This window comes from Boleophthalmus pectinirostris, unplaced genomic scaffold, assembly GCF_026225935.1.
Source record: "Boleophthalmus pectinirostris isolate CB_2022bp ecotype Guang Dong unplaced genomic scaffold, ASM2622593v1 HiC_scaffold_18, whole genome shotgun sequence".
NCBI lineage: Eukaryota > Metazoa > Chordata > Actinopteri > Gobiiformes > Gobiidae > Boleophthalmus > Boleophthalmus pectinirostris.
Genome location: NW_026571133.1, coordinates 14,400,126 through 14,417,703, shown reverse-complemented (window position 1 = coordinate 14,417,703; position 17,578 = coordinate 14,400,126). Strand labels below are relative to the sequence as shown.

Below are 17,578 nucleotides of genomic sequence, written 5' to 3'. Positions count from 1 at the left end.
TCAGATAATCAAAGGTAGTGAGTTCCACTCCTGTGCCAGTCAGAGAAGGAGGTCTTCCCAAACTTTTTTCTCCTCAGTGGGACAACAGTCTCCTCTGACTGTCCCGTGTTTCCAACAGCAGCAGATCACACATTAACAAACTGCTGAAGGTACACAGAGGACAGGCCATGGACCACTTTAAATATTAAACACAAGTTAACAAATTTAATCAATCATCCATCAGTCATCTGTAAACTGAAGGAAGTGACACTGTGATGGGAGGTTTTTGTGTTAGCTGAAGGACAAATAAGCCTACAGTAAGGACCTTAAGAATGTAGCTGTTATTTATTAAAAAAGTCTTAACGAATGCTTATGGACCCCCATTACACCACCCACCTCTGTATAAAATCTCTCTGTTATGGTCAGTCTGTTTCTCTGTCATCACATGCAGCAAAGCTTGATCTCTGTTTGTGTATTAAACCACATTATTTTGTGGTCCTCATTTTTTTCTAACATCAATGAGAAATCATGATATCACACTGTGAGTGACATCTCCATGTGGATCACTTTTTTATGCTACGTGCTTTTATTTTTTAATAACAGATAACAAGTGGATTTAGGCTTTGCTCCTCTCAAAGCCGGCGTTCATCTTGTAGCTGCTCTTGGGATGGCTATCAACTGGCTTGGGCTCCTGGCAATAGGGGTATTTTACATTTTTGTTATAGCCATTGGCATCTGGGCATCAAGAAAGTCCAAACTTGAAGTGAAAAAATGCACAGGGAGACAAAGTGAAGTTACGATGGTTGGTGGAAGAAACTTAAATATCTGGGTCAGCATGTTTACCATGACAGGTATGCAAATTTTATGCTTAAAAAAAAAAATTGTCAATTTTTTAAAGAACAATTAAGAACACATTGAGTTAAAAAAAACAAAAAAACTCCAAACTGTATTTTGCATTTTTACATTACTTTAGCAAAATAGTTTTCTTTGTGAAAATAGGGTATGTGAAAGATATCACATGTGCATAACATTGTCATCTTGAGTTGATCCTAAGCAAATATTTGGGTATTAGGTTTAAGCACATATAACTACTCATTTCTTTAAAACATAGATAACATAATTAGATTTAAGATTTTGTTAACATCTTGCCTAATCTTTTCTCTTTCTTTTTTATTTTGGTGAAGGTGAATTTTACTTACTGATTGGACTCAGAAGATATGACCCTAACAAAATTACTCAATAGTTATGATTAGACTGAAAATAAATGATAGTACCTGTTAAATGTTAAATGTTTTATTAACTTGTTGATTTTAATACATTGTCTTTTTCACAGCCACCTGGGTTTCAGGTGGCTTTATTTTGGGCACTGCTGAACTAGTCTATGACCCGACCAAGGGGCTGTTGTGGGCAGTTGGACCTGTTGCCTTCGCGATGAACATGATTATTGGTGAGTGCTTATGTGCTTATACATATAATCTCTAAAAGAAATATTTTTAAGAAACACATAAAGCCCTCCTGGTCCTGGCTCCAGAGACACGCCTACACTTTTTAGTAATAGGGAAAACCAAAGCAAACCAAAGCAAACCAAGCTCCTACGATAATTGTTAGGCTCAAGAACTAAGCACTCGCTGTTAAGGCGAGAGATACTTTATTTATCCCATGGGAAATTCAAGTTTTTCTGCAGCAAACCGTAGTGCAGAGTTTTGCTGTAACATTTACACTGTGAGAGAAGCACAGTGTAAATGTGGCCAGGTCGCCTTTGTGTCTCAGTCAAAGATTATCTCTTAACAGCAAATCTGTGTCAGGGCAGTCTGAAGAGAGGTAGTGGCCAAAAGTGCCACAATCTGTGTCCTGCAGCATCACAGCAGTGTCTGGGGGAAGTCAGCTGAACACAAGAGGAAAGGCCACGTTCTTCCAGTTTAATTCTGTTTCAGGGGTTTGCTTTCCTCCTGAGCCTACTTCCTTTTGTCAAAATACCATATCCAAAAGCATTAGAAGGACAGAAAGATTGGAAGTGATTAGGAAAGGCCTACAGCATGTATAAAATGTAGATTAACACAATCTGTCAGCAACTTCTGATGTATCAAAGTGTATTTTTTGGTTTTGCAGGTGGATTGTTTTTTGTTACTCCAATGAGGTCAAAGAACTATGTAACACTGATGGACCCATTTCAGGAGAAGTACGGCAACACAATAGCTGCTGTACTGTTCATTCCTATTCTTCTGGCAGATATTTTCTGGGCGGCCTGTATTCTAGGTGCTCTTGGTAAGTCTTGAGCAAATATGGTAGGACAGTGCAAAGATGTGAAACCAACTGACTTATTTCTCTGTGATTTTGTGAACAGGTGCAACCGTGAGTGTGATTACGGACATCTCCAGATACTGGTCTGTCTTCATCTCTGCTGTTGTGGCCATTGTTTACACAGTGTTGGGTGGACTCTATTCTGTGGCCTATACTGACGTCATACAACTCATGTTTATGTTTTTTGGTTTGGTAAGATCTTTTATAGTGAAAGATATTTTAAATTATAGGGATGTGTTTGACAGTATTTTGTTCTATTCTCAGTGGCTCTGTGTACCTTTTATCCTGTCAAGTCCCTACTTCAACACCATCACAGAGTCTGCAGTGAACAGAATATACCAGGAACCATGGATTGGTCAAATAAAAATGGAAGATATAGGTTCCTGGGTGGATAATGTGCTACTACTAGTAAGTTTTGATAGTTTTGTAGAAAATGTAATCTTTCATAATTCATGTGCAGATTTTAAAGTTTTGTTTCTTAAAAGTCCATTTCAGGGATGTGTTATCAGGCTTTCTACCAGAGAGTTCTCTCCGCTGCCTCTGATGCTCAGGCTAAACTCACTTGTTTTGTGGGAGCAGTGTTGTGCCCAATTCTTGGAATCCCATCTGTCCTGGTTGGAGCTGTGGCTGCATCCACAGGTGTTTGTCCAAACAGTAATTCATAGACATAATCATTATTAGAACAAACACACTGTACAAAGTTTTCATAAATGTCACTGTAAATCTTGTTTCTCAGATTGGAACCAGACTTCCTTTGGGGGGCCCAGTCCTTATGAACAGGGCTTGGCTGGCCTCATCTTACCCATAGCTCTACAGCATCTGTGTCCTTTCTTTGTCTCTCTGGTTGGTATGGGCGCACTAGCTGCTGCAGTCATGTCCTCAGTGGATTCTGTTCTTCTGTCAGCTGCCTCACAAATTGCCAGAAATATTTACAAGAACATCCTCTATAAAAAGGTACTGACTTGACCTAGTGAGCTGTGTGAAGGGGTGCACTAGTTAAAACGACCTTAATTCAGAATATATATATATATATATATATATATATATATATATATATATATATATATATATATATATATATATATATATATATATATATATATATATATATATATATATACATATATATATATATATATATATATATATATATATATATACATATATATAAAATACCCTATGCATGAACCCTTCTACACCAATTTACGAGAGTTTGAGAAATGTCAGCCATGAGCCGACCTGTTTGTCCCCGAGTCCTGGAGGCATACAGGCCATGGAGACGTACAGGGCCTGGAAAGATGTGAGCTGCAGCTGATCACCTTCTCAGCAGAGTACACAATTAACTTCAGTCTGTTTCGAGAGTGTGTTGCTGCTTTATGTGGATGTTAATGAGGTTAACTTTACATTTCAGAATTAGCAGCTGCAATTTGCATGAGTTAAACAAATTAATTCTATGAAAGAAACTCCTCTTTATCAAATAATCTAGGTCATGTAATCAATTTAAGTTAAAATGCTAAAATGATTATAAATTAAAGTACATCTAATTTAAATCAGTTGCTCCAACCTAATGGGTCTTGTGTTTTTACTCAGTTAATATATATTAGATTTTCCATGCTTTTTTTTTTTTTTCTTTTAGGCCTCGGAAAAGAGCATAATGGTGGTAATCAGAGTATCCATTATCCTGTGTGGCCTGTTGGGGGCACTGCTGGGCACAATATCCACTTCTGTGGTTCTGTTTTGGATTGCCACTTCAGATCTCCTATACTCAATAATGACGCCCCAGGTCATTTGCACCCTATTTCTGCCCCATTGGGTGAACCACTACGGGGCCTGCTCTGGTTTTGTGTCGGGACTCCTCCTGCGAGCTCTGGTCGGGGAGCCACTGCTGGGTCTGCCCTCTGTGCTCCCTCTGCCCTGGGACAAAATTTTGGAGGACGGACAAAAACAACATGTGGTTCCTTTCCGCACAGCAATAGTTATAATCACCTTTGCAACAATTCTTCTTGTGTCGCAGATAAGTAGATGGCTGTCTGCTAAAGGCCTTTTAGGTGGAATATGTGTAACAAACTCTGATCTGAATGGCATGAAAAGAATTCCAACTGATGACAAAATTCAAGAACCTTCCCTCTGAAGAAAACTCCCATGGATTGCAAATTATATGTTAACTATATTTTTGTCACTAAGAGAAAATTTACTTGTTTTTTGGAACAACAGAACGTCTCTGTGTGTATTTGGCAGTCATGCTGCTGCTGTAATGACATAAGATTTAGGCTATTGAAAACAGAAAAAGTAGAAAAAAGCATTGGCTTGCACAATAAAAGTATACCTCTGGATCATGGCTATGTTTTTTTTTTATCCCTCAGTATTTTTTCAAGATGAAACTGGTTACATATAATCCATCCATGACTTGTGGTGGCTGTTTTATTAAATTTTTCCTGGTGATAATATTGATAGTAGTTTAAATCTATATGCGTGGTCAAACTATCTCAAGTTTCCTGTTATTGCTGGAAATCATGGAAGTATAATAAGATTTGAAAAATTGGTTTCAATGACCCGTGCTCACTGGTTCATATGGCTATATATTTTTTTTATTTAATAGCATGCACCAAATCCTAAGGTAGTTCTGTGCAATTACAGCATGTAGGTCTATATCAGGTGTCAAACTAAAAAAGTCTACACAAGCTCCTCCAGATGATGCGCAAATTTAATTTTAATTTCAGTTCAATAATTTATTCTTTGTTGGACTTCTCAACATTTAATACTATATGGCAAGTGTGTACTCCCATTTGACCTGGTTTAGCACAATTTACAAGGAAAACCATCCTGTTTTAGATCTGGTATACATGGTACAACCATGGTGTAGTTGTTGTCATGGTGGTTGTCATGATGGTTGCTATAGTGGTTGTTATTGTTGTCATGGTGGTTGTCATGGTGGTTCCTATGGTGGTAGTTATGTTGGTCTTGGTGGTTGTCATGGTGGTTGCTATTGTGGTTGTTATGGTGGTTGCTATGGTGGTTGTCATGGTGGTTGTCGTGGTGGTTCCTATGGTGGTAGTTATGTTGGTCTTGGTGGTTGTTATGGTGGTCACTATGGTGGTTGTTATGGTAGTTGCTATGATGGTTGTTATGGTGGTTTTCATGATGGTTACTATGGTGGTTATTATGGTGGTTGTTTTGGTGGTTGTAATGGGGGATGTTATGGTGGTTGTCATGGTGGTTGCTATGGTGGTTGTCAGGGTGGTTGTCATGATGGTTGCTATAGTGGTTGTTATTGTTATGGGGATTGTCATGGTGGTTGTTATTGTTGTCATGGTGGTTGCTGTGGTGGTTGTCATAGTGGTTTTTATAGTGGTTGCTATGGTGGTTGATATAATGGTTATGGTGGGTGTCATGGTGTTTGCTAAGGTGGTTGTTATGGTGGTTATGGTGGTTTTCATGGTGGTTGCTATGGTGGTTGTTATGGTGGTTGGTATGGTGGTTGTCGTGGTGGTTGTTATGGTGGTTGTGGTGGTTGCTATGGTGCTTGTTATGGTGGTGGTTGCTATTGTGGCTGTTACGGTGGTTGTTATGGTGGTTGTCATGGAGGTTGGTATGGTGGTTGTGGTTGTTGCTATGGTGGTTGTAATAGTGGTTGCTATGGCGGTTGTCATGGAGGTTGTCATGGTGGTCGTCATGGCGGTTCCTATGGTGGTAGTTATGTTGGTTGCTATGGTGGTTGTTATGGTGGTTGTGGAGGTTGCTATGGTGATTGGCATGGTTGTTGGCATGATGGTTGCTATTGTGGTTGTTATGGTGGCTATGGTGGTTTCTATGGTGGTTACTTATGGTGGTAATTTTGGTGGTTGATATCGTGGTTGCTATGGTGTTTGTTATGGTAATACTATAGCAACCACCATAGGGTCAGTTCACCTCAATTCACCCAATGAGTTAAACCCTACTTTGTCAAATTTTGATGAAACTTGGTATGCAGGTAAGATGGGGGTAAGTCAGCCTCTAGGTAAATTTGTGTGAAAATAAAAATGAAAAGCCCTCCAGATTTTTTATATGTTGTAGTAGATGTATAGGGCGACATTTTTTTTCTATTGATGTCATTTAGGTCGGGCTTGTCCCTTATTGTCAATTCCACGGTCAAAATATAGGTCAAAAGGTAATTCATCTCAAAAGTACTCAAATGAAAATACATAAATGCTTTTGGATTTGGAGTCCTTATGATTTCCCCTTTAAAGAGATACTTTGGTTTTTGATATTGGACCAGTAGTTGCTGAGTAAATGCAATTTGAAATTTGGCTCTTTTTTTTTGTGTGTGCAATTGGACAGTGTGAGAGTTCAAATTGCATTTTTGGGGGGTGAATTGAGGTGGAGTTACCCTTATCGGTAAGTAAGTGTACTATTGTTTTCTATTGCAATATTTATTTTCATTCTCTTTTTCCTGCTTTGGTTTTACATGGACTTTAAAGTCACATATTCACAGTTGTCATGAGGTTTTGTATTTATTTTGAATATTTGCACTGGATTTGAACCCGTGTAATGACTAAAATAAATCTAATCTATGTGGAGTTAATTGTCTTGCAAAATAGTCGTCACACAAATGACACTATGATACTTCTGCAGTATGTAACATACACAATAAAGGATGTCATGGCAATTGCCCAAAGCTCTGAACAAATCAGAAAAATCAACAAACTTTTGAAGTAATTTAGTCACCTGGAAAGGGTGACTACAGCTATCGGCTGTAGGTCTGGGTGCTTTGGCTGCTCTCAGGGAATAGAGAATGATAGTTTGTATCATTTAACATGGGTAATGTATATATTATATATATATATATATATATATATATATATATATATATATATATATATATATATATATATATATATATATATATATATATATATATAGAAGCTAGAGAAATACCAGGGCTCAAGGAAGAGCTAGAGAGCCTGGAAAGTAAAGGCATCAGTGTGCCTGTGGTGATCGGAGCACTCGGGCTGTAACCCCAAACTGGAAGAGTGGCTACAGATACCGGGAAAAACAACGGACATCTCAGTCCAGAAAAGTGCAGTACTGGGAACAGCAAAGATACTGCGCAGAACTCTCAAGCTCCAGGCCTCTGGTAGAGGACCCGAGCTGAATGAGGGTGAGAGAGACCTACCACCGTGGAAGGTGAGAAACACATTTTTTTTTAATTTTTATTATATATATATATAAGTTTGATCATTTTGATTACAGCAGGGATAGATATTGCTGATTTTACAGGGCTCCCTCTGTCCTGGGACAAGATACTGGGGGATGGGCAAAGACAACATGTGGTTCCTTTCCGCACTGCTCTATTAATTTTTAATTTTGGCATTATTTTACTTGTGTTGTAAGTAATGTTGAAGATAAAAGGTGGTGTTTCAAGAAGATAAGAAGAGATCACACAATACATCATGAAGTGCAAAGTCTAAAAACACATGATCAGTTTAGTGTTCACTTGTCCTGCATAGAATAATGTGATAACAAAGGCTGTATAAAGTTTTGCAGGACCTTAAGTAGACCAGGTCTTTAAAGTAACTTCAAGTGTCCAGTAAACTGTTATATAGACTGATGCACAACAAATAAAAAAATCAAATAATAAATAAAGATGAGATACTTAAAGTTTTCGCCTCAGTGAAGCTCACTTTATCTTCTCACTACTAAGTTTTTAAATTTAGATTTTGAACTCCTCTTATGAATCGTTGAGATGAGAGATAAGCTTTTAAATTTAATGAACTGCTCTTTAGGCTAGGTTTTTTCTTCCTAGTGTTAATATGATTGACTGAGATTCAGGAGCAGAACCAGACCTCAACCTCCCCCTGCTCTTCTCCAGCCAACCACAGCTCAGCTCAACTCCGCCTTCACTTACCCAGAAGCCCTATTTATGTAGGCTTATCCCAACAACATTGTTTGTCTCCGCACTCTTGACCTTCTCCCTCCCACCCTGTGTCTCTTGTTCATCCTTCAGCCTGAAGACATCATCTACAAAGAAGGAGGGGTCCTGAATTAGCTGGGCTGGCCACCTGAGACAGAGCCCCCATCCTCAGACTCCTCCCAGCCATCACATCTATCCATCATCAATAAATATCCTTATCTTATTGCATTGTTGTGGAAATGTCCTTGCTAGTGAAATGCCTTTAAAGTTTCAAGGTCTAATGGTCTAATGAGTTTAACAATTACAGACCATCTAACTTGGCTTAGTCTTAAGCATTTTTTATTTTTATTTTTTTGGTTGTTTTTAGGAGACAAAAGGGGCGCAGCATGCTATCTCAACAAGGGTAAACTGGCACATTTTTGGAGAGAATTCTTTTGTATTAAACATGGAGGTTGGAAGAAATTACAGGATCATTTGGATTTGGTCTTGGAACTGCTGGTCTGTACAGTCACTGACTCTGTGGGATTGTTACAGCTACTTTGGTAACTCTCCATCCAGTGACCTGTATGCCATACCTGCTGTATGCATAGACCAAAGACCTGACAGGGCTGTCGAGGATAAAGTGACCAAGTGTTTAGTCAAGTAAAGCGATTGGCTTATAAATCACTGGATGACCAGTAATTATAAACATATATAACCAACCACTATGTTTGAAACAGTAAAACAACATTTTCTGGTTAAGTTACTTTTAGTCCAATAAATGTAAACATTTTGAAACATGGCTAATGGTATGAAAGACCTGTGAACCAATGATCGTGTGTAATTACAGTAGAATAAATATGTGTAGGCCTATATTGTCTCCTGCCCTATGTTAAGTCTGAGGTGAAGTGACGTTATTGTTGTCTCTGTCCTGTTTGCGACACTTGCTCGGTTTTATGTTAAGTGTGACTTTTACCACCAGTCTGTCGAGGGACCACAGATGGAAATTGGCCTGTGACAAAAATATGGCATATGTAATATTTATCAAATATGTATGTTATGTTAGTATGTACTGTTACTTTTATAAACATATAAAGAAAGATATAGCCAGTCTCCCCATTCTCTCACGCCAACATGGAGATGCATACTTTTATCACCAGTCATAATGTCCTGTCTCTGGGCTATGGGGCCTGCTCTGGCTTTGTGTTGAGACTCCTCCTGCGAGCTCTGGTCAGGGAGCCTCTGCTGGGTCTGCCCTCTGTGCTCCCTCAGCCCTGGGACAAGATACTGGAGAACAGGCAAATGTGATCCTTTTGTAACCCTGCTTCATTCATTTTAATTTTAGCATTTCCTAAAACAATGCTGAAGACAAAACATGATGTTCATTTGTTGAATACAGATGTACAATAATGTGCATTTGTCCCCATTAAAAAGTGACTTGTAATGTCCAGTTAAGAATGAAAATTCAAATACTCTTTTATTTTTGGAAAAAGAAATTAAGGACAAAATGTGTTTGTTTTTATTTGTTTTTGTTTTACAATTTCTATGAAAAATCCAAAATATTGTCAACCAAAGTATTTTCTTCTTTATCTTTCAAATGAGCAATCCGTCAAAAATCACAACCATAGCAACCTGAAAATCCATCCAAGTTGTATATACACTTTTTTTTAAGTTGCAGAAAAAACAACATTTGAATTCAATTACAGTAAAAGTGTGAATTTTAAGGATTACTGTGATGTCTCATAATTTCAAGACATTTGACTTAAACGTTTACAGCAATTATTTACAAAGCTTTATCATTTACATGAAGCCTCCAAATAGATACCTAAAAGAAATGCAGTGATGTTTTTTTATGCTTTCAGCAAAGCGTCTAATTCTCATGTTGTCAAAGAAACAGTAATATAACCTTTTTGCTTGCACGTTTAATTATGGTAAAATGTCTCCTTTTTTAATGCATTATTCATGATGAATGTCCAGGCTCATGAAGTACTAGCAACTAGTAAACCAAATTCATCATTAACTCTTAATAGCATGTCAAAAGACAATCTAAGGTATTTTCTATTCTAGTATCATGAACAATTTATTTCACCTTGATGAGAATGCTGCAAGCAAGTCATTTAAAAAAGTAAGTTTCAGACATGATTGGAAGAAAAAAAGACCACTTAACATATCTTTCATCTACTCCTATATACTTTGAATGTCACAATAGTGGAACACATTGTTACATAATTTTTGTAACTAGCTTGATTTTTTTTTTTCCTCGAAATCCTAAAAAAGTCAATAATCATCGCTGCCTTCATCTTCCTCATCATACTTCCTCTTGAGCGAGTGCTTCTTGTGCTTACCCCTGTGTCTTCGTTTGGCCGCGAACTCTGGATCGGCCTCTCTGGCATGGAGCTGCTCGTGCTTCTTCAGGAGTCCAGGGACGGAGAACCCTTTCCCACAGGTCACACAGTTCCATGGCTTTTTACAAGTGTGCGTCCGCTTGTGCACATTGAGATGGGACGCTAGTTTGTACGTTTTACCGCACACGTCGCAGCTAAAGGGACGCTCATTGGTATGAAGACGAATGTGAACTTTGAGGTTGCCGACTTGTGTGAATGTTTTTTCGCAAAGAGTGCAGCGGTATGGTCTTTCGCGAGTGTGGATTCTTAGATGGACTCTCAAACAGTACTTGCTTGAAAACTTCTTTTGACAAACAGGACATGGGATCTTCGGTTTCGGGATGTGGTCTTGCTGGTGTCTCTTAAGATCGGACAAATAGACAAATGTTTTCCCGCATTGAGAGCAGAGATACTGGCGATCCCCAATATGATATCCCATGTGCCTTTTCAACAAGGCTGGGCACGAGGAAACGCTTACCGCATCGCTCGCACATATGGGGGCGGTCCCGGGTGTGCCAGCGTTCGTGATTGGCCAATTTGAATGCTGTTGGGAATGTTTTGTTGCATTGCTTACACGGAAACGTCATCTGGCTGGTGTGGCATTCCATGTGTCTCTTGAAGTACGTAGATTGGGTGAAGCCCTTGTTACAGATGTTACAGTAGAATGGTTTTTGACCACTGTGGGCAAGCATGTGTTTGGTCAGACTCTGCAGCTTCGAAAAGCACTTCCCACACTGGCCGCAGACATAGGGTCGCGTGGTACTGTGGGTCTTGAGGTGGTTATTTAGGAAAGCTTGGGTGCGGAAACTTTTGTTACAAGCGGTGCACAAAAATGGCTTCTCCCCTGTATGAATACGCTCATGATCGATTAGTTTGGATTGATAGGGGAAGCTCTTATCACATACACTACATGTATATCTATCTGAGGGTGGGCGAATCTGCTTTTTCCTTCTTATGCTGGGACTTGAGTCATCATAATCATAGCGTGCTGGAGGGAGCGGCGGGAGGGCAGGCAAAGATAGTGTATTGGTGGCGATTTGGGACACCCATTGGTGTAAAGTGACCCGCTGTGTTTGAGGTTTTTGGTTATCTTTACCCCCTGCGCTGCCTGGTGTCTGTGGAGTGGGCGATGCTTTGACCAGAACTGGGACCACTCTGATTGGGATAGATTTAAGAGGTGTCTTGAGCAAATCTGGTTTCTCTACATGGGACTGCTCTTGAGTTTGAGCTGTTTCGTCTTTCTCCTCATGTGGCGTGCGACCGACAGTATTTCCCTTCACTACGCTGCCCTCACCTGGTGGTTTGCTGTATTGCATGTTATCTTGAGCTGAAGTTGAAGTAGGGTTGGAGTTTTCGTCATCTTCGTCTGATATGACACCCAAGTCCCCTGTTTCACTGGGGGAATCGGGGCAGTTGTCAATCTGGGGGTCCTCAGTGGGTTTGATGGGTTCAGGAGGGGGAGGAGGGGGGTCTGCGGATTTTGGCCTGAAGGCAAGCGAGGTCAGCACACAGTCGCCCACAGAGGATGAGACAGTTGCTGCAAAATAAAGTGTAATGTTACAGTTTTGGTCTTTTTAATAAATAAAATATATAAAATCCTTCTGTTGCATGTAGCATGTCTGTTAAATGTAACAATGATACAGTACATGTTTATTACTACTACCTTATTGAACTACACTTTCTATACTTAATCGAATTCTTGGTGACACATTTCATGTCAAGTACCACCATAGGATAGAATTGAAGTGCCCTCACTAACAAAAATTAAGCATAGTTTGTGCAGATATATAATTGTTGCATTGACTAATAAGTAACTTACAAAAGTAAATTCTACATTGACTAATTGGAAATTGTAAGCAAATTGTAGTTTAGAGTTAGTTTAGAGCAAGATTATCTCATACATACCTTTTACCCCCAGCATTCCCTTTGCTTGCTGGTGCAAGAGAAGAGTCCTGAGGTCACCAGGGTCAGGGATGAAGCCTCCACAGGCCTCCAGAATGACAGGATCAGTCGAAATCATGGATCCCAGCTGAAGACAACATTTAAAATATTGACTTAAAAGGTGCACTGTGCAGCTTTTCGGTTGGGGGTGCATTACCATCTTGTTTCTATGGTTATGCCAATGCTCTGCTTAGAATGTTCCACAATATGACATTAAACAGATCTACCTTACATTGGTTCAATTATAGGTGGGTTTTTTTTTTTTATAGCTCAAGTAATTTCCCTTGTGGATCAATAAAGTCTGTACCTTCAAAAACAGGCATTCAGACTGTGAGTGGGGTTGCCTCTCCACTGATCTGACCTTTAAGTTGGACTGATTTGGTCTCCATGACGATTGAAAGTGTGAAATATAAAGATAAAGATATGATGTAAAAACTTATATATATGTGTATATACATATATATATATATACACACACACATTATTAATTATTAACTGCATAATGTAATCTTTGCATGATTTGGTAAAAGGCATGTATATGTCAAAGGGAAATAATTAATTCCATACCTGGGTGAGATTAGGAACAGGAACAAATTGCTCCAGTTTGCAAACCAGGCCAGCTATCAAAGCCTGTAGAGCAGTGTCAAACTTTGTACCATACTGTACTGGAAACACTTCCTGAAAATACAAAAATGATAATTATCCTTTGCTGAACATTACAACATTATTTGAAAATAGAAAATTAAATTGAACTGGTACCAGTGTTAATACCTTAAAGAATTGCTTTCGTTCAGTTGGACTTTTAAGCAGATTTTGAACAAGCACCATGAAGTTAGTTTGTGACTTCTCCACCTCTGTGTCCTTCTGCAACAAATAAATGACACAGTTATAATGCATACTATTTTATCATCCTTTGAATCACACAATTAAGATCAAACCCTTATCTTACCCCTGTTGTTGTGGGAACCTTTAACTTGTTTATTAGTGTTTGAATGGCTTTTGTATCTGGTTGGCCATCTTTGTTAAGCAGATCCAAAATAATCTGAAGAAAAAGAAATAGCAGATTAACAAGCAATATATCCTGCATTAATAGTAGACTCATTTGAAACTGCCATCTTCAATAAAAAGATAAATAAAACTACCTTTGCCCTGAGACCCAAAAGTAGCTGAGCCTTTTGTTTGTAGCTGATGATGTCAGGGACAGTCTGAGTGACCATATTCACAAACTCCTCCACCTTTTCATATTGGTTCACATTCTTTTGCTTTATGACCTGCCAAATGAATGCGTAAGTCAGCTGCAGAGGGGAGGCCATGAGGCGAAGGGAGGCCAGAGGCAGCCCGATGCCTGGAAAATAAGAAGAAGAAGAAAAAAAAGTATTAAAAAAATATTTATACTGTTGTATGTTGGGCACAATGCATTTTTCCAACGCAGTTTTTAATACACTGCAGATGATACACAATTTTTAAAATGTATGTTACAATTTAAATTTCCTCATCATAAATATATGTGGAGTTGTGTTTTGTTTCATTCACACTTTTAACACATAGACCCTGCACAATTAGGCTTTTCATTAGAGTTCTTCTCTCACACAGAAAACACTTTGCTCCACCTTTTGATGTCATGTGGTAATACAGGAAGTGCTCCACTGTGTTTTTAAACTCCATACACCTTCACTAGACTTTCAGACCAGGACTTACCAATCTCTACTGAACACAGATAAAAGCTGTTAGCTGTTAACTTAAAAACGCTGCATGACTATCACTCGGTGGAACAGAGCATTTGGAACTTTGGAGATGCAGACAGACTAATAACAAATGATTACTCAAACATGTGTGAATGAAAAAAGAAAAAGAAACTCCAACTCCAAGTATGTTTTTGAGAAGATAACGAACATTCTAACAGGTCTTAAAAGCTCACTCAAGAGTCAATTTTGCGTAATATAGGACCTTTAAGCAAACCTAGATCTAATTGTTTCAAATTATCATTGATCATCTTGAGGCTTTTGAAATCGACAAGTCTACACAAAAGTACAGAATTTTGGGGGATAACTACTTTGTTGTTCAGCACAGAAAACCCTGTAGGATTACTTTTGTGTTGTTGATTATAAAAGTCTATTTATAAAACATATACTAGGCCTGCATTTCAAAATAATACGTAATAAATGAAAGTAGTGATGCAACTTGATCATACTTTTCTTATGTGGTGTTGCTGGTAGTCTGGGCTAATCAGTGGAAGTTGCGTTACGCTATCTATGTAAATGTATGATGTGTGTAGAAGAACACTAGACTGCGCATATAACGGGGGCGCTGCTGCCAATGTGCACTTTTTGTGCACACAGGACGTGCAAAGGGTCTGTGACGTCGCAGGCATAACGAGCGCCAAACTTCATAATTTCGTGACTAACCCCTAAGAAAAAAGTAACAGCTGAAGTTATTAATCAAGTTCGAGTTTACATGAGTTTACATTACAAAACACACTGTCGCCGGAAGGAAAAGCTACTAACGCTGAATTGGAAAGAAAGAAGATTGCGCAGTGTGATTTGCAAATTGCAATGCATAATTCATAATAGTACGATCGACTGCGAGTATTTGTATTATAAAGCACGTTGCACCGGAATAAAGGCAACAGATGTTAAATGCAGTGTGGATGAGCTTATTTTCTAGAGCCGTGTCCTCCCAGAAGCGCGCACGCAGTTAGCTCGCCATCGTTAGCTTGACTCACCCACTACGTCCGATCGCCGGTGCATCCTCGGCGGAATCCGCAGATACTGAGCAGACTGCACAAATGTTGGTTGAATATTGCAGTTTAACTCGAAATATCACTTAAATTTCACTTATCGGCCTAGGTGTCGTCAGTCAAGCCACGGAGAATAATGGCGACCGCTGGCTCTGGGCTTTCCACAACAAAAGTCTGAGAACATCCGGCGGAAGTCACTGTTTGAATAAAAGCACAGCGTGTCCCCTTCTCATCATGGATCTATAATAAGAATAATAAGAGAAGAAGATTTTATTATAGTTCTGTGCTCCTCATGAACAAGAAGAGAGCTAACAGGGCAATGATAACAAGACTGCAACAATATCATGCGGACCCACAAGGTTTTCATTTTCAAATCCAGAGTCATAAATTAAACCGGTATTAGGGAACCTATACCCATCTAGTAACAATACAGAAGCTATTTAATACAATTTTAAAATGTACGTGTTCTTCTAATGTTCTTGATAGATTAGGAGTCTATTGCAATTTAAGACAACACAATCAAACATGAGTTAAAAAAAAAGTTATATATAGCCATGAGGCAGTTTTTCATCTGTGATGCTTATGTTAAAGGGGCTGTTCCTTGATTGCCTGGAATGTTCCATGCACGGCATATGATCTATATTAATTAGGAGTAGGCCTATTAATTAGTGTCTTGAAAACATGCACTCTCTCTGTGGTTGTTACTTTGCAGATCTTACATGGCTTGATACAGATGGCTCCATAGATAACCTACATTTAAAATCATAGACTACTGTGGAGCATTCTAGGTCTGTGGCTCTCAAACCTTTCACACAAAGCAGAGCACACTGTGTAACTTTTCTGGTGGGGAGTCCGCCACCTGCTTTGTCTTGAACATTTCTCAAAACTCAAATCTATAAATGTTTTGTCCTCCTGTGATGTATTCATTATTTAAGATTACCTCATCTAATGTTATCTTAGATCCAGTTTATTCTCATTTTATACCATTTAGCCTAATTTAGTCTAATTTAGGCTAAATAGCCTAATTTAGGATTTAGGTTTAAAATGAGACTAAACTGGGTCTATAACATGTAACATTAAATGAGGTAGTCTTAAATAATGATTATGTCAGAAGAGGACAAAACATTTATAGATTTGACTTTTGAGAAATGTTCAAGACAAAGCAGGTGGCAGACTCCTCACAAGAAAAGTTACACTGTGTCATTTTAAAGTAGGCTACTCAGGTTCATTATGATCTGGTCACCCAATACAAACAGAACATAACTAATCAAAGATTATTGTTGATTAAAACTTGTGTTGTTGAAAATGTAGGCTTATAAAGCCTGTATCATAGCCTAAATGGTTGTTTCAAATAGTTTAATCTTGAAATTGACCATGTTGATAAATAGTTTTACATGGGTAAAATATTTCACATTTCAGTTTTGTATACAGTAATTACAAGAAATAGTGGCATCAGTGGTCAAATGACCAAATATTATAACTTGCCTTACATATGCACAAACATAAGTAGAATTTTATAAATTTACAATTTCACACATTTTACATTTAGCATTTGTTTCCATGTTTAAAATGTATAAAAAGTTATTTCTTAAATAAAAATATGACAATAAAATAAGACCACATAATGTTTTCACAACATTCACACACATTGGTCCAGATATTGTAGACTTTGTCTACTGCATTGTAAACACATTTAATACAAAGATATGAGCAATTTTCCAGTTTGTTTTGAATGTACATGATCTGAGCACAGATAATTGTTGTGGAAAACCACTGCTGGGGATGGGGCCCATTCGCCTTGCGGTCTGGAGAGATTCTTATCCCATTGATTCATGGGGATCTGCCGACTTCAGTGCTGTTTGTAAGAGGCATTTCCTCCAGCCTACGGCCAGCCTTTTGTAAGAGGAACAAGTCTCCCTTATGTCTGTGTCTGAGCTCATCTGTCCATCCATCTCACTATCGCTATCTCTCCTTTCCCGTCCTCCTCCTCTCTCTTCTCTCTCTCCCTCTCTCTCCTCTGACACATTCAGTACAGGGCGCTCACTGGAGGAGTCATGCTCTCATGACTGACTGGCTCTGACTCAGTGAACACTAAAACACACTGCAGCAGCAGCTATAGATCACTGGTGATGCTTTGAAACACAATGACAGGATTCAAGGACCCTGTGGCCATGGCAATGTGCCATCTGGTCACATCTTTGATACACAGAGGCCCACATTTGTCCAAGTGCTCAGCCACTTGTTTGTGACCAGAACAGGTTTGCAGTTTGTGACAGATCATAGCAACGTCAACAGACAGCTGACAACAGTAGACCAGATTCAGGCTTGTTTTTCACAACAAGTTTTTACCAGTTTTAGGGTGCTTTA

General features: G+C 38.7%; 2 protein-coding genes across 2 annotated transcripts; one reads left to right on the top strand and one right to left on the bottom strand.

Annotated features, from left to right (window-relative positions):
• Positions 1 to 468: 468 nt before the first annotated feature.
• On the top strand, positions 469 to 4,545 carry LOC110161412 (high affinity choline transporter 1-like). The gene is made up of 8 exons (XM_020926150.2): positions 469 to 830; positions 1,313 to 1,426; positions 2,089 to 2,244; positions 2,324 to 2,472; positions 2,545 to 2,688; positions 2,766 to 2,919; positions 3,017 to 3,234; positions 3,917 to 4,545. Exons 1-8 carry the CDS (start codon positions 647 to 649, stop codon positions 4,409 to 4,411), a joined length of 1,614 nt encoding a protein of 537 aa, XP_020781809.1. The 5' UTR covers positions 469 to 646; the 3' UTR covers positions 4,412 to 4,545.
• A 5,107-nt stretch (positions 4,546 to 9,652) lies between these two features.
• LOC110161411 (zinc finger protein 358-like) lies at positions 9,653 to 15,368 on the bottom strand. Its single transcript, XM_020926149.2, has 7 exons — positions 15,197 to 15,368; positions 13,617 to 13,819; positions 13,424 to 13,516; positions 13,246 to 13,338; positions 13,042 to 13,152; positions 12,439 to 12,562; positions 9,653 to 12,070 (listed from the first exon to the last, which is right to left on the bottom strand). The coding sequence occupies exons 1-7, from the start codon at positions 15,219 to 15,221 to the stop codon at positions 10,896 to 10,898; spliced, it is 1,824 nt and encodes a 607-aa protein (XP_020781808.2). The 5' UTR covers positions 15,222 to 15,368; the 3' UTR covers positions 9,653 to 10,895.
• Positions 15,369 to 17,578: the final 2,210 nt, after the last annotated feature.